Here is a 21,878-nt window from a genome sequence, read left to right as displayed (position 1 = left end):
AAACCAGTAGTTGTGCACCTTTATCCTCGTGAATCAAGGTATTTTCGTCCCTGTAGTTTTCATCATGATGGAGATTTGCTTTGATTTTAGAGGTGGATTTGGGCGTTGGATTTTAGAGAAGCAGTGATGGTGGACGGTGGTTGATGGTGGTGGGATGAGGGTGGAGATTGAGGATGGAAGACTTGATGTGAAGGAGAAGGAATAATTAAATAAATATTGAGAACATAAACAGAAGTGAAATCATAAATTATACATATTCATATGTTTTGTTGGTTACAAAAGCAAACTATTGATTCAGATTTCAGACTTCAGACGTTTGTCAGTTTACAAAAACAAACAGTCTGACTGATTCAGATTTCAGACTTCAGCACCACCTCTTAAAAATCAGAARTGAAATCAGACTTCAGACTTCAGCACCTCTTAAAAAACAAACGCCACCTAACAGTAAGGAGCAAAATTCTGTTCAGAGAATCATCATGAGGTGTAAGCAATGTCGCCATACGAACTGGAAACCATAAGATACTGATAAATAAAGATGTAATGGAGACTTATCTTACAAACCAGTGACACATTTCATGCGTTCTATCTCGCGACCACAATTGAAATAGATTGCCCATTTACGGATCCATTTCCCAAACTATCATCCCTTGCGGCCTCTCTATCATGCCTCTCAATGAAGAAAGCTGGCTGTTTTGGGACTGGTAGATTCATATTTTCATTTGTGAGCATTGAAATAACTTCTGACATGTTAGGTCTGTCCATGGCATGATCTTGAACACACAAGAGACCCACATGAATGCATGTCATTACTTCCTTGGGGGTACATGAATCTTCCAGTACTGAATCCATCAACTCCAAACCTCTCCCTTCGTTCCACAGTTCCCATGCCTGAATTAGTTTCAGCATTTATGCAACATGTAGTTGTCAATGTATTCTTCTCAAACAATWTATTGTTGGTTGAACCTTTTATTTGTATCRAATGAAGACAACGAGTATTGGATAGGATAACTTACAAGGCCCAGAAGGTTGAGTGGGTGTTCCRCATCATAACTCCCATGATTCTTCTTGCTGCWTACAATCTCAAGCAMCAAAACACCAAAACTGAAGACATCTATCTTGGTTGAAACTGTGCCTTCTCTCATATACTCTGGTGGCATATAACCACTGGATATCAAAACCAAGAGTTAGCGTTTGGGGGTTTGTGTTATTGACTATTGRCACAAGAAAAATTATGGACTCACCGCGTTCCAACGACTCTACCTGTATTTTCTTCAGATTCATTGATCCCAAATAACTTAGCCATACCAAAATCTGATATTTTTGGCTTGAGGTAGTCATCTAGCAAGATGTTACTGGCTTTCAGATCTCTATGGATTACCTTCAGCCTTGAGAACTTATGGAGGTATAGAAGTCCCTGAGCAATACCGTCAATGATTACAAAGCGATTATTCCAATCCAGTAATCCATTTTTCSTAGGATCTGTTTACAAGTGAGTAGCTGACGCCAAATAGAGAACCAGGCTCATATATACAGAATGTACCAAGTTTTAGATCTTACCAAATAGAAAGAAATCCAAACTATTATTAGGCATGTATTCATATACAAGTATTTTCTCTTGCTTCTCAATGCAACATCCTAGAAGCCTGACAAGRTTAGTGTGTTGAAGTTTGACAATGAGTTCAGTTTCATTCTTAAACTCCTTGACTCCTTGTGCAGAGCCTTTTGAAAGTTGCTTTACTGCAACCTCTTGCCCATCAACTAATCTTCCCTGAGAAATCCATGACATGAGCTTTTATTCGAAATAATCTTTTATAGGGTGTTTTTGGAAGRTTACCTTRTAAACTGCTCCAAAACCCCCCTCTCCTAGCTTGTTTGTGCTTGCGAAATTGTTAGTGGCAGATAAGATGCTATGAAAGGTGAAATAACGTAGCTCATTGTTCATCTTCGTATCTCTTCGTATATAATTGTAGAAGCGTCTCAGCTTATGCAGCAGCAGCTTTAGGGTTCTCTTGGCTTTACCTAATTTGTTAACAAAGACAAAGTGCTTAGATAGTTAAAATGTTCTTGAAGTCGATACTTTTTTTTATTAACCTGTCAATACTTAACTTCTAAAGATCTTGAAGCAGTCTTTTGTAACGGTATTTTGTGGCAACATGTGCACTGTCTACTTATGGGTTCCTATAATTCATTAATATATTGCAAGTACAGAAATGTACAACTATCTGAATATAGTTAAAGCATCCCCTTGATCCATCTTAATGACCCGCCTGTGTCAGTCTGTCTGAAGATGTGTCATAAGAAAGAAAAGTTTATTTCATTTAAAGCTAATATGAGGATGGTAGAGTATTTCTTTATTAGGTGCAAGCATAAATGATGAATGGATACTATTGACCACTTCTGGAAATCCCAGAACGATCACGGACTACAGTACTTATCTGGACATGGAGAAAGTAAAATTAAAGTGAAGGTTGTACCTCTAAGATGATATTTCTTGTCTGCCAAATAGCATGATAGGAGGGGAGCTAAAGATCCAGCTCCTATCATCAACCAAATCCACATCCTCTTCCTCTTCCTCTTCCTCTTCCTCTTCCTCTTCCTCTTCCTCTTCCTGTCCCTGTCCCTGTCCCTGTCCCTTTCCCTTTCCCTTTCCCTTTCCCTTTCCCTGTCCCTGATCTTGTCGTTCATTTCTGCATATGAAGAAATTATTAAGGTCTTGTTTGATTTGTAGGATTGGATTGGATTTGGAATTGAATTCCATTACGGTCCCATGTTTGGTTTGAAGGATTTCCTGGACTTGAAATCGTGGATTTCATTGAAATCCCCCAAACGTAGAATTTTGAAATCGCACGGGGGTGGTTGGTACTATTTCATGGGATTTTGTAGGATTTATATGTTACAATGATTTAAAATATGTTAAAAACATTTGTTTTTTGGGCTAATCAATTAATAAAAAGGTAATTTAATTATTTCTATAGTTATCTATATATTGCTTTTATAAATTATTTATAAATAATTGAATTCAACTCCATTCCAAATCCTACAAACCAAAAACACCAAAGATTCCAAATCCCTCCATTTCCAAACCTTCCACAAAATCCAAATCCCTCGAAACCATTCCATCAAACCAAATGCCTCTTACGGGTCCGTTTGATTTGTAGGAATGGAAAGGATTTAAGGGGATTTGGAATTCAAATAATCAAATCCATTCCAATCCCGTGTTCGTTTTGCAGGATTGCTTTGATTTGGAATCCTAGGATTTCTTTGAAATCCCTCAAGCATAGGATTTTGAAATCCCAAGGGGATGGTTGGGATCATGGGATTTTGTAGGATTTGTTTATAATAATGTTTAAAAATGTGTTAAAACCATTTGTTTTCTAATAATCAATTAATAAAAATGTGATTTAATTATTTATAATTTGTTATTACAAATTATTCATAAAGAATGAAATTCAATTCCATTCCAAATCCTACACACCAAAGATTCTAAATCCTTTCAAATCCAAATCTCTCCGTCAAACCAAACGTTTGCAGTCAAATTAGAAATTCACAAAGAAACCAATGGTGAAGTATTAACATCTTTACATTTAGAATTTTTCAATTTTCTGTGTTTTGGTTTTAGAACTGTAATGTTCAAAATTGATTATACAATCAGCTGCCATTTGGTGCTATGCATGTTACTATTGGATGCTTTCATTTTCAATAGCATTAACTTGTAACCTTYGAAAGTTTAACCTGCAGTATTTAAGATATCACACACTATGAATATTGTTTAAGAATGAGACACTTTAAGGCTTAACCTGGTGGACCTTAAGTCCTTAAGTATTGTGTATATCTGGTAGTTATTGTAGAAAAGCCTGTGCGTGGAAGCTATCTTCTACAATCATTATTGATTTTAAAGGATGCATGCATTCATTCTCTATATGGTAAGAGCGTAAATAATTTTCCACATGAGTCAAAAGCATCAAGAGTAGTGAACTTGCTAACCTTCTATGTAAGAACTGGCAATGGTGAAATATTCCGTGTCTCTATGATTTTCAGATTCTGCTGGATTATATATYATTTGACCATAAGTCTTGCAGCCTGCCCTGTTTTCGGTTGAATAAGTATAGGCGATGCAAGAACAATTTCTCCAGCATATTCTTTTGCAGTCATATAAAGTCAAGTTATGGCTTTCACCATATACATACTCATCCACAAAAATGTAGCCATAATTTGTTGGATAAAATCCATCTTCTGAATAAAAGTAACTGTCATTCCTGCATTCTAACTTTTCGAAGTCATATTCAGCACAACCAGGTCCAGGGTGATCGATTGAGAAGCATTGGACGTCAAAATTTAGAGTTGAACCCCAAAGGTGACCGTCTGGATGGATCCTGAGAACTGGAAATGAATCATATGTTTTTGTTAAATATGTGAAAGATTGCTCAGTCTCATTAGAGATATAGTAGAGTCGGACATCTGGACCAGAAGATTGTAGATCTGTGTTTTTGAACTGAYCATTCTGCCAAAGTCCACTTCTCCAGCGGGTGTCCCCTCGCCCCAAGATGACCAGTTGACTTGTGCCATTCGGGTCTCCTGTTAATGTATAAGACCCATCGGCCGGTAGACGCCCATTCCGCCAAGAAGTCAGTGACCATCTGTGGCCGGTCATGAGATTTACTCCCAGTTTCATCCCAGGTAGAAGTGTGTCTGTTGGGTAATCAAAGCTTTGCCATAAAACCCGTTTAACTGACCCATCTGGATACAATTCTTGTAGTACCAAATTTCCAGAATCCARCAGTRTAGCACTTGCATTGCGCATTACTGGAGTAGGAGTGAAAAGATCAAGAATAGTGCCTGCACTAGATGAAATGGTGAGCTTCCCATTAGCATCTATTATGAGCTTGCYGTACATATCTGGGATTGGATTGTTTCTGTTTGCCACCCAAACTACTTCATTACGGTTGTAGTTGGCGTTGTCATCACGGTTGTGGTTGCGGTCGGTATGTGAGTCATCGTGTATTTGGTAGTTTTTATAGACTATCCCYAGWTAAGGGCACATGCTAGTGCCAAAGCTAAAGAACTTCAAAGTGAAAACAGCGTTTGATGAAACCAATTCATCCCAATCCTTGARGTGTTGACCTTGTTGTAAGGTATCTGTTGTTRAGTAGCAAGGTTTGCTGAAAAAATAGCAAGATAAAGACAAAGTGACGATGAAGATGAGGAGTATCCTCCTGTCAGCCATTGTTTCAAGATAAAAGTGATCTTGTTGAACACAGAAGCTCTGGGATGAGAAGAGAGCAAGTGATTTCTATGGTGTGTTTATAAACTCTTAGCAAATTAATTTTCTTGACTTAATCAAACTTCTACACCTTCCGTTTATATGGTCAACAGAAAAAGCATCCCTTTTCTGTGGATGTGATAAGTGCCCCTTTTCAAAGGTCAGATAGCTTAAAATGGACCGGAAAAATAGCATCTAATAGACCATACACAAGGATAATATATTTTTGATATTTTCTCGTTGTAGAAACAGTAACTCCACCGGCTACCGGTTAGTTTGTTACTGCCATGTCGGTTRTCTCTGTAGGGTAGAGTTTGTAAGGTGGTCGTTTTGATTAAAAGATTATTAAGAAATTATCAAAAGATTGCATCATTGATCACTTGGTACAAGTTATTTATAATGTGCCAAAATAAATATTATAACATGTATGACCATTTGGAGTATTGCAAATATAATATAACTTGATCAATATAGCAATAATTGTACAGATAATCTCTTAATACTGTAACCACGTTCTAGAGACTACACTTAGGTTTTATTCTTGATGAGTTGATGGTAATATTTCTCTGCATTGGTTGTGTGTGTAATTAGGTTTTTTTACCGTGTATATGGATATTGTATGGGCTTCTAGTATTCATAATGAATATTGCTTTCTAGTTATTTTCGACTCTCAGTTTTGTTGCAACAAAATGCGAAATTATTCGAGTATTTCTACTTTAATCATTTTGTTACGGTCAATTATGCTATTCCACGATACTTGTTTTGAAAGTAAAAAAGCTTTTTCTTGGTTCAATGTACTGTAAAAGACAATGACAGCTGTTTTACTTTTACTATGTTCTGTTGACATTTTTGTATGATTTAGATGAAAGACCGACGATATCCGARTTTCAAGTCTTACCAGGTGTTTGGTTTTGAAGTCGTAATAATAAGTTTTGTAGTGYTCTGCAGATATAGCGAACCTTGTATGTGAGGTGATGAAGTCACATATAGACACGTGAAGCAGACCTACTCAAACTGCAAAGGCCGGGTGAGCTCCAACATGATTTYACTTGAACAAAATGGGTCTTTTATGACGTTGAGTCGTCCTTGGGAGTTCTAATAGAGTACTTGATGGCTTTCTTCTTTAAGTTCTAGGACGAGCCATTATAACTGGGAGATGGTGAAGAGTGGGTTAGCCTTTGTACAACTACSGAGTATATCAAAATTATATTATCCTATGGTTGAAAAGACGCTATGCCTACGGTCAATATAAGCGACTTCCTAGTAAATAAGTAGACGTGAAGGGTGGGGTAGCCATGAATGCTTTGAAAAACAAGGCTCATATCACATCAACACAAAAGAGATGTCTCTTTCTCTTTGACCATGTGTAATATAAAACAAAAGATGAAGAATTGCAATACAAATCACTTCTTCTCATCCCTTGACTTGTATTGTTCAACAAGATCACTTTCACCTTKAMTTAATGGCCGATACGAGTATATTATTTGTCATCTTCGTGACTTTGTTATCTTGCTATCTTTTCAGCAAGCGTTGTTACTCAGTAGTGGATACCTTACAACAAGGTCGACCATTCAAGGACCGGGATGAATTGATTTCATCCAACAATGTTTTTGTTTTCAAGTTCTTTAGCTTTGGTACTAGCATACGCCCTTATCTAGGAATATTCTATAACCTCAAATATAAGCAAAACATCCTTTATGAAGCAGTGTGGGTAGCAAATAGAAACAATCTAATTCTAGATATATACAACAAGCTCATGATAGATGTCAATGGCAAGCTCAACATTTTATCAAGTGCAATGCATTGTTTTTTTATCTCTTCACTCCTATTTTGGTAGCATGCAATACAAGTGCTAAGTTGTTGGGTACTTGAAATTTGGTGTTGCAAGAACTGTATGAAGATAGGTGTGTTAACGGGTTTTATAGCAAAGTTTTGATTACCCAACAGGCATGCTTCTATCTGGGATGAAATTGGGAGTTAATCTCAAGACTGGACACAAATGGTCACCGACTTCTTGACGGAGCAAAGAACTACCTTCCCATGGGTCCTCTACTTTAACACAAGGACCCCGTGGTACACGGCAACTAGCAATCCTGTGGCAAAGGAACATCGAAGAGTGGACCTTGGCAAAATGGTCAATTTGAAAACACACATCTACAATCTTCAGATCAAGTCAACCTCTACTATGTTTCTACTGAGATGGAGAAGTCCTCATTTAACAAAAACATATTATTCACTTTCAGCTTTCAAGATGTGTCTAAATATTCAACTTAAACATTCAACTCTGAAATTAGACATCAAATGTAGCTCGACCTTGGACATGGTTGTGCAGCTGAATACAAGCTTTAAAAGTTAAAATGCAGAAAAGATGACTTTTACTTTCATTCAAGATATGGCTACATTTATATGGATGAGTTTGTATACGATGAAAACTATAACTTGACTTTTTATGATTGCAAAAGAATATGCTTGACATATTCTTTTTACACTGCCTTTGCCTATACCTATGCAACTAATAACAGGATACGCTGATATACAATTCGGCAGAAGCTGAAAGTCTCCAAAACACAAACTCTTAGTGAGTAATCTAATGGGGTTCCTGTTGCCATGAAATATAGTTAAAATTATATATAATCTTATAAAAAAATCACCTTTTTATTATAAAATGAAATAAAATAGCAAAATGACTAAAATACCCCTAACTTAACAGACTTCTTTAACGAAAGTTAGGGTAAGAGACTGTATTCATAACAAAAGTAAAACTACAAGGACTCTAATCATGAATTTTAGGGTTCATGGACCTTCCTCATAACCAACATAAAACCACAAGGACAAAATTTGTAACTTAAAATAATATTGTCTTATGGTAAAAAAATGCTATGTTTTTTTTTAATTAACCTGGATATCCAACCCGCTATGCGAGCTGACTAATCCTAGGACGACCATCTGCTTTGCAGATAGCCCGAAGTCACCACATTTGAACCTCCGTGACCACAAAGAGATTTTTATTCCTCCTTGGATTTGAATGCTATGCTTCTTGTCCATGTAGAGGACTTTGTAATAATCAAGTAGACTTGAATAATGGCTTAGAAACCAATGGAAGCTTTGAAGAATTAAGACAAAAGAGATGTGTATTTTCTGTTGACCATGTCTAACATACAACAAAAAGGTGTACAAAACTGATTTTGCTTGGTGTTAGTTTCTATATAAATCACTTCTGCTCATCTCATCCCTTAAGCTTCTGTGTACAACATCACTTTTGCCTTGAAACAATGGCCGGCACAAGTATATTCTTCGTCATCATCATGACTTCGTTATCTTGCTATTTTTTCAGCAAGCCTTGTTACTCGGTAACAGATACCTTAGAACAAGGTCGACCGTTCAAGGACTGGGATGAATTGGTTTCATCCAACAAAGTTTTCGTTTTCAAGTTCTTTAGCTTTGGTACTAGCATACGCCCTTATCTAGGGGTATTCTATTACCGAAACCTTCAATCCAAACCAAACAGATACAGTGAACCCCGTGCGAGATGGGATATGGGGATCTATAACCAAGGCCAGAGATATGAGCAAGACATCCCTCATGAAGCAGTTTGGGTAGCAAACAAAAACAATCCAATTCCAGATATATACAGCAAGCTGTTGATAGATGCCAATGGCAAGCTCAGCATTTTATCTGGTACAAGCACTGTTCTTGATCTCTTCACTCCTACTCCGGTAGCACGAAATGTAAGCCTTACACTGTTGGATAATGGAAATTTGGTACTGCAAGAACTCTATCCAAATGGATCAGTTAAAGGGGTTTTATGGCAAAGCTTCAATTACCCAACAGACACGCTTCTACCCGGGATGAAATTGGGAGTTAATCTCAAGACTGGGCACAAATGGTCACTTACTTCTTGGCGGAGCGAACAACTACCGGCTGATGGGTCTTTTACTTTAACAGGAGACCCCAATGGCACAGGTCAACTGTTCATCCTATGGCGAGGGAGCATCATCGATTGGGCGAGTGGACCTTGGCAAAATGGTCAATTTCAAAACACAAATCTACAATCTTCGGGTCCAAATGTCAACCTCTACTATATCTCTAATGAGACGGAGAAGTCCTTCTCATATTTAACAAAAACTTATGATTCATTTCCAGCTCTCAAGATGTATCCGGATGGTCAGCTTAAGGGTTCAACTCTGAAATTAGACATCGAATGCAGCTCAATCAATGGCCATGGACGTGGTTGTTCAGCTGAATATAAGCTTGGAAACTTGAAATGCAGGGAAGATCATTACTTTGCTCCAAGACATGGCTACATTTATATGGATGAGTACGTATATGATGAAAGCTATAACTTGACGGCATATGATTGCAAAAGAATATGCTGGACCAACTGTTCTTGCATTGCCTTTGCCTATATCCACGCAACCAATAACAGGGTACGCTGCAAGACTTACGGTCAAATGATATACAATCCAGCAGAAGCTGAAAATCACCACGACACAAACCTTCTTTCCTTGGTGAAATATGAAGGTTAGCAAGTTTACTACCTTTGATATTTGAACACATTTTCTATTACTAATATATCGAGCGTACCTGTAAAGATGAGTAAAGAAGGCACATGTGTCTCTATTAGAGTCCCACATCAAGTAGACTTGAACACTTTCTCTTCAACACAGAAAGTTGAAGAATTCTTTGTGAATACCTGACTGCAAAAAAAAAACCATATGAAATGAGAGTTAAATGTTCTTCATATGCAGAAACGGAGCACACGATCAAGATGTGGATTTGGGTGATGATAGTGGTTGGATCTTTAGCTCCACTCGTATCATGCTATTTGATAGACAAGAGGTTTCATGTTCGAGGTATCGACCTTCACTTTTTTACTTCGTCAATGATATAAATACACTAGTCCCTTGTCTTTTTCGGCTTTCCACAAGTGGTCAATAAGATCTTCGGAAGTTTAGATAACATACATCTGATAGAAAGTCTATCTAATCACTCTCTCTTTATTAACGAATCAGGGAAAGCCAAGAAATTCCAAACCCTGCTGCTGCCTAAGCTGCTCCATAAGCTGCGGGCACTGCTGCATAAGTTGAGACGCTTCTACAATAATATACGAAGAGATAAGAAGATGAACAACGAGCTGCGTTATTTCACCTTTCAAAGCATCTTATCTGCCACCAACAAATTCTCAAGCACAAATAAGCTAGGAGAGGGGGGTTTTGGAGCAGTTTATAAGGTAAAAATCCATAGAGTCTAAATAAGAAGGTTTCAAATAAAAGCTCATGTCATGGATTTCTCAGGGAAAATTAGTTGATGGGCAAGAGGTCGCGGTAAAGCGACTTTCAAGTAGCTCTGCACAAGGAGTCAAAGAGTTTAAGAATGAAACCGAACTCATTGTCAAGCTTCAACACACTAATCTTGTCAGGCTTCTAGGGTGTTGCATCGAAAAGAAAGAGAAAATACTTGTATATGAATACATGCCTAATAATAGCTTGGATTTCTTTCTATTTGGTAAGATCTAACACAGTATATTCTGGTTCTTTATTTGGTGTCAGCTACTCACTTGTAAACAGATCCCAGGAAAACTGGATTATTGGATTGGAATAATCGCTTTGTAATCATTGACGGCATTGCTCAGGGACTTCTATATCTCCATAAGTTCTCGAGGCTGAGGGTAATCCATAGAGATTTGAAAGCCAGTAACATCTTGCTAGATGACTACCTCAAGCCAAAGATATCAGATTTTGGCATGGCTAAGTTATTTGGGACCAATGAGTCTGAAGCAAACACGAGTAGAGTCGTTGGAACTCTGTGAGTCCATAATTTGTCTTGTGTCAAATATATATATCCAACCAAACGCTAATTCTTGATTTGATATCCAGTGGTTATATGCCGCCAGAGTATGTGAGAGAAGGTGCCGTTTCAACCAAGACGGATGTCTTCAGTTTTGGTGTTTTGTTGCTCGAGATTATAAGCAGCAAGAAAATCATGAGAGCTATGACGTCGAACACCCACTCAACCTTCTAGGACTTGTAAGTTGATCCTATCCAAGATTGGCTTTCTTTGTTTGATACAAGTAAATGGTTCCACCAACACATAATGTTCGAGAAGAAAGCACTGATCACGACTACATGTTCCGTAAATGCTAAAACTGATTCAGGCATGGGAACTGTGGAAAGACGGCAGAGGTTTGGAGTTGATGGATCCGGTGCTGGAAGACTCGTGCACTCCCAAGGAAATAATGACATGCATTCATGTGGGTCTCTTGTGTGTTCAAGAACATGCCGCAGACAGACCGACCATGTCGGATGTTATTTCAATGCTCACGAATGAAAATATGAATCTACCAGATCCAAAGCAACCGGCTTTCTTCATTGAGAGGCATGCGGAAGAAGCAGAGGCAGGGGCAGAGGCAGGGGCACCAAGAGATGATAGTTTGGGAAATCGATCCATAAATGGGCAATCTATTTCGATTGTCTTGGCGAGATAGAAGGCAGCAATAGAACATTTGTAATATCGTTACTTAATTTGTCACTGTTTCTGTAGAATCGACTTATTAGCCCCCACTATCAAGGTTAAAGAGGAATACACCCCGAGGAATTATCTAATCATTAAGATATATTCAACAACTAATATATCTTCCATGAACATTTCTGCAGAATTCTACTAACAAGAAGAAGTGGATTAGAGAGATCTAAAATGATGAAGTGATTAGATATAATTAATTATGGATAAGATAAATCTAACATTTGACTTTATCCAAATCAGAAAACCATGAACAAACTGTCAAAAACGGTAAAAAAAATATCGTATTCCAGAGGCTGGCGCGAGTTCCCAAGTGGGTTAAATCGCGTGTGTTCTTGAATACGGAAGGAAAAGAAAAGAAAAAGTACACGTTGGGGCTGTTGGGCTTTGTCTTTTAGCTTTTTAAAATGAAAAAAAAAATCATATGATAAAGAGAAATACTACTACCGCCATAAAGCTTATAAAAGAGTCAAAATTCAATAATCCAAACATCCATTTTGACATGAAACCAAACTCAATATTCACACAAATCAGGTTTAATATTTCAAATACTGAAGACATGGATAAATCTAATTATCCAAAACACTAGAACATGGATATGTTCCGATATAACAAACACAAAACACGAAAACATGGACAATACAATATCCAAAATAACACCTTTCAATGACGGGGGAATGTGGTAAACACAAAGTAAGCCATAAATCAACGTTAACGAACCCCAACTATGGATTACACGGTCATCAAGTTTAACCACACATAGTTGATAGTTTGAGTCCCTCGCTGATCCTAGATATGCTCGTTTGCTAAAAATGACAGCCACTATATCAAGTTCACCACCCACGATCTATAATTTGAGTCCCAGCTGCGGATCACGCAGTCATCAACTTCAACCACCCACAGTCTGTAGCTTGAGTCCCCCGCTAATCCAAGTTTCTAGCAACAATACAGGGATAACTATCTCATTTCAAACCATGAAACCGACTCCTATACATATGAATCTATTACACTACAATTTAAATTATATGACTTCTATTGCATGACTAACAGATTCCAAACATGTAATTTCCAAATGAACATATCATAACTGCATATCACATTTCAATGCTCAACCTTAAGCAAGTTAAACTAGACAAAATGGCCCGAAAATTTAATTGAATCAAGATCGAGCCAAATACTTAACGATTCATTTGACTAATTAATAAAAGTCAACATAAACCAATAAAATGCAAATACTCGGCGTTAGAGCAACATATACATGAAAAGGTTTGGAAATCAACACCGTGAACTCAAAGGTGGAAAAAAAATCCCCAAAATGAGTATTTATATCAAATTCAAGCCATTAAGCTCTTCCACTTGTTAGAGTAATCCAAAATGATTCATCATAAACTACAAAATGCATTTGAAGGGTTTAACAAATATCATGACCCAAATTACCACAACTAAGGGGCCGTTTACCTAAGCACTTATCGGTAAAATTCAACACTATCATTTACTTACCATGTAAGATTTTATTCACTAAAATGCATCGTATGCAAGAATTTATCCCGGTAAGCCCTAACCATGGTAAGAGTCTTCGTCTTCACTTACCGGGTAAGACTCTCAATTCTTGTCTTCGCTCTTACCGGGTAAGATTTTTAGTCCTTGCCATATCCATCCGATAAAATAAAGTGACTTAATAAACGTTTACCCAGGTAAGCGTTTGGTAAACGGCACCTAAATCATGCATATCATTTGAATGATTTAAAAATCAATATACCAAAATACATTAACATCAAATAATCCTCATATGACAATTAACTCATGAAAACCCCTGAATTTTATGATGTATTAAGTATTTCTTAAGATTTATAAACTCAAATATAGCAAAATGTAAATCTCATCAAATAAACATCACATTTGATAAACATCAAGTAAGGCACTTTAATACACATTTTTGGATGTACAAAATTTTCATAAAACAATTTGAATTCACTTTGCGCCCGCCAAACCTAAGTTCCAAACTCATCTCTAACTTCTAGGACATTACATACAGATTTGGTCACATTATAATTGGGATATGTATTTGCCGTTTATCGGAGAAAGTCACATATGCCCAATAGATGTCAACAATAGGGAATTTCCAGATTCTGATCCATATACAGATCCATCATCACCAGTATCAGTTAATAGTACACACAGAGATTTCTAGAGGCAATAAAGTAAGCAGTAACGTTGGTATCCGACAAACTCCTGCAAAACTTTAATAGAGATCAGAAATCGTATATTGTAGCTTTATAGGCTTTTGATTTTCATGGCCTAAATTTATAGGTTTTTTGACTCTTGTATCTTATCACTTGTATTATTAGTATCTTTATCTTATCAAATATATCTTTTGTAATCATAGATAGGCATATGAAGGTCTATAAATACCTTCATTCTCTTCATTTGTAAATAAGAGTGAACGAATTCAAGAAAGAATTTCTTTTCTATATCCATGAATTGCTAAACTTCTCCCTATCCATCTCTCTAACTTAGTTTCATACTCTTAAAATCTTTTCCAACTCTACATATCATATCCCCTACCTTATAAATAAATAAAAAAACCGCTGCACATACTCTCCTTCCTTCAAATCCTTCAACGTCTCTGTAACTCTAACGTCTCTGTAAGTATACCATGCTTTATTTTCTCTACAATATGTTTTTAATTTATGTTTAATGTGTTTTTATTTTCTGATTATAATTTTATTATGTAGATTATAATTTTATTATGTGGTTTAACGGAAACCCAAAAAATCCGTCATACCCCCTTTTTGGTATCAGAGCATAGAACGATTAAGTGTTGAAGACTTCAGATCCACAAGAAAATCCCCTCAAAGGAATTTATGAGACTAATTGTTAGTTCTGGGGTTTTAAATTTAGGCTAATGAAAGAAGGAGATATCTACTACTTATTGTTTTCAAGGCGAGTGATCTCTATCCTTAAAGCAATTTCGCCCCCACCGTATGTGCTTTGGGATTTTGACGAATCGCTTCTCAAGATACAATGAAGCAACGTATGTAGAATGATTACCAACACCACACTAGTGGTGATAACCCCGGTTGAACTATTGAGTTTCAAGGATTTAAAGAAACTAAGTAATTGTGTTTCTATAGCAACACAACCCTTAGCGATCTGGTATATGAAAAGAGGAAAGTGTAAAGATTTTTGGTGTCTATGAATAGGTATATATAGGCATAAGTGACAGCCCTTTGAACAGACACCATTCGCGACGGTTCGAATAGTCACAACTGTTTGAACGGGTGCCAACCGTGACGGTTTAACCCTTATGCGACGCTTCGAACAGTCGCAACCATTCCAACAGGTGCCATATCTGACACTTGAACCGTTGCATCTATTCACGAAGAGGCACTGTTTTAAGGCCAACCGTCACCAACGAATCGGTTTGAAGCAAAAGGATTTAGGCGGCTACAAGCGGTGATGCGTGTGTGCAAAGTGCGCCATCAAAGCGCCACATTGCGCCCACGCCCACGGTCGCGCGCGTAAGGGTGCTATGCACCCTTGTGGAAGCCCCATCATTTTCCAATATATTAAATTAATATATAGAAAATGCTTCCCCTTATAAACCCACTTGGATTTCACTCTTGCTCCTATGTGGGACAAGGTGAAACCCACCAAAATCATCTTTTCTCTTTTCCTAAAACCTAACCCAAAGATTTTATTTTTATTTTGAAAATATTCCCAACACTAATAATCAGGCCAAAGAAATATCGATCATTAACTCATTAAAATCTACTAAAAACCCGAATATAGATCTCATAATGCTCAAAACGCGTACATCTTCGAAGTTGCAACAATCCCTTGCATATTCAAGTTGGATCTCCCCCAAAATGCCCTAAAAGGGTACCGAGAACTTACAAAGTCGCCACGAGAGGAGATGATAAGAAGAGGAAAAGAGAAATGAGTTAAAACCCTAAAATCGATCCCTTTGTATCAGATCAGGTCATTCGCACGACCTAAGTCGCGTGGCTAGTCGCCCTTTCCCTGGGGTCAACAACACAATGGTTAACGCAACCTTACCGCGACCTAGGTTGCATAGCAGGTCGCGTGAGACCCAATTTCATGCAAAAGCTTCGTTTTTCTTGCCCGATCTAATCCTCAAGTATTCTAATATGATAATCATACAACACCTCGTTTCATTATCATTTCAAATGCCAAATGATCACCAACAGACCCCAAATAGAAACCCAAAATCACGGATATTACAATCATAATGAGATCGAAATATGTTTTATTATATCCTCAGTATAAAATCTAGAAATTAAATGTCTAACAAAAAAATAATATTTTATTAAATGCTTTGTAAAATTCTTTTCCCAATTTTTGGTTACAACTTCTTAAAACATGGTTGATATTTAATGACGACATTTTTGAGCATGCAAGTTTTTAACAAATATTCAACCATGTGGTTAATTTCTCCTAACGACACCGTTTAACATGTCAAGAAAAGCATATTCAACCAGTCCTAAGAACAATATCCAGACTTTTAAGAGGGTAAAAATTTAAGAATAAAATCACGAGTCTCGTAAACGAACCACGACGGTTGCTTTCTAAAATCACTTGCAAGAGAAGCTTCAAGGTGTACATAATACATGGAAAATATAGTGTTCCAAACTTTAGAAGACAACGGTGTCGAGCATGGTACCCAGCGTCTGAATGATGTTGGACGACATTAAGTTCGACACGTGCTCTTCTAGATGCTTCTTTGCGTCCTGCCTCCCAACATTCGCGATCGCTAGTTTCTCTGGAGGTAGTTCGTCCTCTTCCTGAACCGCTTTGTTGTATTTGATAGCCAAACTCAGCATTTCCTGCATATTCATTAATTACAGAAAACCAACTCAACACATTTCTCAACCAAAAACCAGTTCGAGTTTCCTCAGGGTCACTGCAGATATTTATTTTCCCAACTGTTATCTTCGGGGTCTCATGAGACCCATGGTTACCATAAAACAAGCAGAAGATTGTTGTTACCTGAACAGTCTGCTCGTTGGTTTTTGAATGGGTATCAAAGCGTTCAAGTGTCAATCCATCAGTCCACTTCTTTTTGTGAAGGTTCAATAGCATCTTCTCCTCAAGTTTATTCTTCCTGTAATTAATGGCTATCGAGTAATAGTGCCTGTTCAAACCATGGATCAGTGCCTGCAAAACACACCACCTCCATCTTATAAGAATTAAGATGATCATGATGATGATGATAAACTATATATATATATATATATATATATATATATATATATAATCAACTCACTTGGATGGATGGTTTGTTGAGATGGCCGAGATTGGAAGTTGTTTGACGTGGCTCTTGGCCAAGCATCATGGTTTGGGGGTTAATTAGGCGGAACGCATCTATCACAACCTTCCCCTTAACACTCTGGATTGGATCCACCACCACCGCAACTGCTCGTTGATTCAGAGCTTCAAAACTCTGCAACATATTGCAGATACAACAAAAATCAGATTAACGTATACAGTTAATGTAGCCTCCAAAGACCAGTGCAGTCCAGAGATTAACAGACTGCTAAAAAATAAACACATTTCAAAGCCTATCTATTAGGGTCATATTCACTCCGATAGGTCTTAATTATAAAAAACAAAAGTTCGGGAGAAATCTTTATATATATCTCTTGGATATATGAGGAAGGTTAAAGGGTGTACAGAGAAATTTGTTTGCTTCCATCCACTTAACCCAGATGTCTGATTTTCGCCCATTTTAAAAAAAAACATCAGCTCTCTTTGATTTTGACTAGAAAATAGCAAGCTTGTGTTTGTACACTAAATTGATCAGAAAAAAGAGAGAATCCTTAATACTCAATTTGCAATGAAACAGATGTATAGCTCCTCAGTAGGCTCTTATAAAGGATGCAATGCTCATTTCATCACTGTCATTTTAGACTTCCATTTAGCGTGACCAGTCTCTTGTACACTTGACAAATGAGTGAGACAGTTCCATTTCAAACTTCAAGCTAACTATGTAAGTTGTCTTGTAATGAATCTTGGAAAAAAGCAGATCCACTGTGAGACTTAGTAAGGTTTGCATACCTCATCACCGGATGCCCTAGAACTGAATCAAACATCTAATGGAGAACCTCAATGCCAAACAATAGTTGACTGTGAATATCGATTTTGGCCTCACATAGTATTCTCCCAAAGCGAAGATCGAGTAAAAGAAGATACCCCCCCCCCCCCAAAGACCAGCAGAGATGGATTTCTGCTGGCAAGCGATTAGAGGATGTTCAAACTCTTGTTGTTTACAACATCCAGGACACCTTATAGCGTTAGACTAAGAAAGAAATTGAAATTGATATTGAAGCAACTGATACTATTGATCGAAGCAAGGAAAGAGTTGAAGAGAAGAAAAGAACTCCTCCAGTGCAACAAAGTTTTGCCTTCTTTAGTCTTAATGTAGTGAAATTGGCACTAAATATATAGCGTTAGAAATATCTACAATTCTTGCAAGCTACCTCTGTGCTTGGCTGAAGTAAATTACTAAGATGGCAAAGCCGGGAAGGTTTTATATTTTCAAGATATTACAGAAGCTATATGGAGTGTGATGATGGATGATTATCTCCCTACAAATTTATTTAGTGTACTTGATGTGGTCGATAGTGGGTGAGTCGCATAGGTCGGCGAAAGTTACATAGAGGAAATGGTGTAGAGAGATTTGCATGAGTGGAGTATATCAAAAGAGTTGGCCTTAGTCATAGAAATTAGAAGTGCATGTGATATGCCATTCATGTCTTCAAAACCAAGTATTCCCTTATTTACTCTTGCTTTTGGGTTGCATTGTTTTATAATCCTCTGGTTTCACTTTTACCCGCTCCAGCTAGTTAGGGATAAAATGCTTGTTATTTTTGTTATCCTAATTGATAAAAGAGCCATATTGGCCCTCTATTAGGTACTACAGTTGGGTAGAGGGCAGGATAAGGGAAGGGTAAAGAGTCCACATATAGGCCTGCAATGCCGTAAAAAAAGTAGAAGGGGAATCTTTGGAGTATCCCATACGCATTTTAGTAGGTCATACTGGGTTAAGGGTCTGTAGTCTCCAACGCCCTTCTTCTTTGTGGCTAAAGAAATCTGATCGTTTCAGGCTCTTTGCAATCTTTTTCTAAATCTGCAAAAGAAAATTGCAAATCTGTGGTATCTAATCTAAGCTCATCAAAATCCTTTTGCAAGTTGGGGGTCTTCTCAGAAACAACCTCCCTACCTCTTTGAGGTAGAGGAGGAAAGGTTGGTGTGCATCTCCCACAGAACCACCCTATCGCCAGATGAGACATATTGGGATTCTTTGTTTTGGTCATGGTATTTTCTTATTTACACATTCCTTATCACTACCTGAATTATGAAAGGATACGCAACACAGTTGATTTTTTACAAATCCAGCTTTGGTAAGATTCTTGAAACAATTCCACAATAGACATTTCACAACCCCCCCCCCCCCCCCCAAAAAAAAGGCGGCCAGAAATTATCAACTATAATGAAGATCATGTAATTGATCAGTATAAACGGAAAACCTCATTTATACAAATAACAGCACATGAATTCACGAACCTGCTGTGTGTTGATGTCAACTCCAGATAACCAACAACCAAATCCAGGATGTGAATGGTACCATCCAACCACCATTTCAGGTCTGAGGCAACAAGATAGAAGAACAGTCAAGCCGGAGAAACAATTAATCTTGCTGAATAAACAGCAACATTTAAAATAGAGGGTGAACAAGAAAGTAATGTTTTCCACATAACTAGCAAACAAAGATGAGCACTTATGACTTGACCACTTACAAAATTTTCAATTAGCACCAGATCTTTAGAACCAAAGCAGAACAAAAATATTTTATCACTATAAACACATTTAATCACAAGATTTACATTGATAGCCTTGATACCTATCATGCACAAAATCATTTAAGAACCCATGGAAAACCTCCAGACACAAAAGGTTAAGATAAACGAAGGTATACGAGGAACCACAAGGGGAGATAAGATTGAGAACATTTTTCAAACTAAAAAATGTGAAACAACACAAGAAACTACTAAAGTGTTGGAAAAAAAAGCACAATTACTCGAATTAACAGGGGTTGTTTTTACAGGAAGACATGAGAAAGAACTTTAAAAGTATTTAGCATGTATGTAAGTATTTAACTTCATTCTTGTGCTGTTCTGCAAATTTACGAGCTAATCTCATCATCCTAAAATAATAATTTTCCATTTCAGGATGCCCCTAATTAGATTGGATTCAAGCCTATCTATCTGACTTCTAAAACCCATAATTAGCATTAAGCCTTAAATTCACCATGAGCCTGCTTCATTATCCTCTTCTATCATCACTGATCGCTAAAAGGTATAGTAATCTAGCCTCTCTTGATAATTGGGGAACAAGGGGGCTTTTGGAAGTGCTAGAAAAAGTCAGATTAACAACTCCTTGCAACATTATTATTGATCTTCAACGATTATTAAAAAGACTGCAGTTTGCAAGGAATTTCAAGTACACGTTCTCGTACCTTAAAAAGACACTCATAGACACCTAAAGATTCAGTTTTCAATACGCTAAAGATAATAGTTTCCAACTTCCAGCCACAAATTCCTTAAATCGAATATCAGATACATAGCAGCAACAAATCAGGTAAATGAACACACAAAATACTGACCTTCCGGTTTGTTTAAGCATATCAAGCATATTGGTTTGGAAAACATGATCAACAGCTTCGACACTAACACCAGTTCCACTCTGAGGCATAGCAAACACATCTACCACACGAACCGTATACTCATCTACGAACTCCCCAAGCATCAACCCCATGACTTCCATAGGAACTCCAGCTCTCCCTACACATCATAATAAAAACATCATCAAACCCTAATGCTATCAACAGTACAAATTCACTCATGTATAAGAACCCGTGAAAGAGAAAAACAAACCCTAAAATTTGAAATTTTACCGTGTTTGAGCATCTTTAGGAGGGCAAGGGAAGAGATGTAAACTTGTTCCGATGTATCAAGAGTCGGCGAATCCGGTGGCGGATGACCTAAGGCTCCACCGGCGCCGGCGAACATCCTCTGTAGCCGCTCCATACCTGACATATTCTTTTACCGGCGTTTGCTCTTTTCCCGATCGGAGTTTCAATTTCTTTGGTAACACGACACGATTTGCATATACATAAAAAGGCATCAAGTATTGCATTTAAGCCCCTGTTCTTTTTGTTCTTCAATATTTACCCCTTCATATTCGTACAACTATTCACTTTCGGCTCGGCCCATTTCTATATGGGCTTTATTAGTATTAGCCCATACGATATGGCCTAGTTCAAAATTCCAATGGTCTTCCCACATCAATCAAGAGATTATAGATGGTCAAGAATCAGTTTTGGACAGGGTCCAAATCAGTTCCGATCCTAAAAAGGCTTGTTGTAATCGGTCAGGTCCCGATTTCGACCAAAAACTCAATGCCCGGTTAAGTTTTAGTATTGGTCACGGGCCGGACAGAAATAGGTCCCACTTTTGTTTTAATCGATTTGTTGCATATAATTTTTTTTTAATATTACAAAATGTAATTATAATACACTTTTAAAGTACACAAAGAAAGAGATGAGAAGTAAGAATTGTTAATACGAGCCGAAATCACAAATTATAGCAAGAATTGTGAAGGATTTTTTTGCTTTTGTGAGTTGATATCTTTCCCCTACACCATATGACTTATATGTAGTGTATAGAGGGTCAATGTGACAAAAAAAAGGTCAAAAATGAAGAGAAAAAAAAGGTCATATGATTGTCCCAATGGCTATAAATAATGGTAATATTTTTTGAAAAAATTGGATCGGGCCCATAACTCATTTGGGTCGGGCCTTTTTTGAATTAAAAGTGTAACCGGTCTTAACCGGTCCCTATCGTGTCCCGGGTAGAGGTGGCCAAAATTCGGTCCCGGGCCGGGCCTTAACCGGTCCCTACCGGGCCTAATCGCGACAAAAACCGGCGGTAACCGGTCCCGACATAACCGGTCCCGGTCCCATAACCGGTCCCGACCGGGCCTATTCAAAAAAAAAATTTGATATTTTTTTAAATTT

At 37.5% G+C, this 21,878-nt stretch overlaps 1 protein-coding gene and 2 pseudogenes across 1 annotated transcript; 1 reads left to right on the top strand and 2 right to left on the bottom strand.

The window, feature by feature from the left end:
- Positions 1-456: 456 nt before the first annotated feature.
- LOC112511877 lies at positions 457-5,359 on the bottom strand (annotated as a pseudogene).
- A 3,052-nt stretch (positions 5,360-8,411) lies between these two features.
- LOC112511597 lies at positions 8,412-11,865 on the top strand (annotated as a pseudogene).
- Positions 11,866-16,283: 4,418 nt separating this feature from the next.
- On the bottom strand, positions 16,284-20,972 carry LOC112511426 (26S proteasome non-ATPase regulatory subunit 14 homolog). The gene is made up of 6 exons (XM_025117034.1): positions 20,757-20,972; positions 20,466-20,643; positions 19,367-19,448; positions 17,067-17,243; positions 16,790-16,957; positions 16,284-16,626 (listed from the first exon to the last, which is right to left on the bottom strand). Exons 1-6 carry the CDS (start codon positions 20,896-20,898, stop codon positions 16,435-16,437), a joined length of 939 nt encoding a protein of 312 aa, XP_024972802.1. The 5' UTR covers positions 20,899-20,972; the 3' UTR covers positions 16,284-16,434.
- Between the last annotated feature and the right edge of the window lie 906 nt (positions 20,973-21,878).

The sequence above is a fragment of the Cynara cardunculus genome, assembly GCF_001531365.2.
Source record: "Cynara cardunculus var. scolymus isolate 2C chromosome LG 4, CcrdV1, whole genome shotgun sequence".
NCBI classification, from domain to species: Eukaryota; Viridiplantae; Streptophyta; class Magnoliopsida; order Asterales; family Asteraceae; genus Cynara; species Cynara cardunculus.
This window is presented reverse-complemented; position numbering and strand designations above follow the sequence as displayed.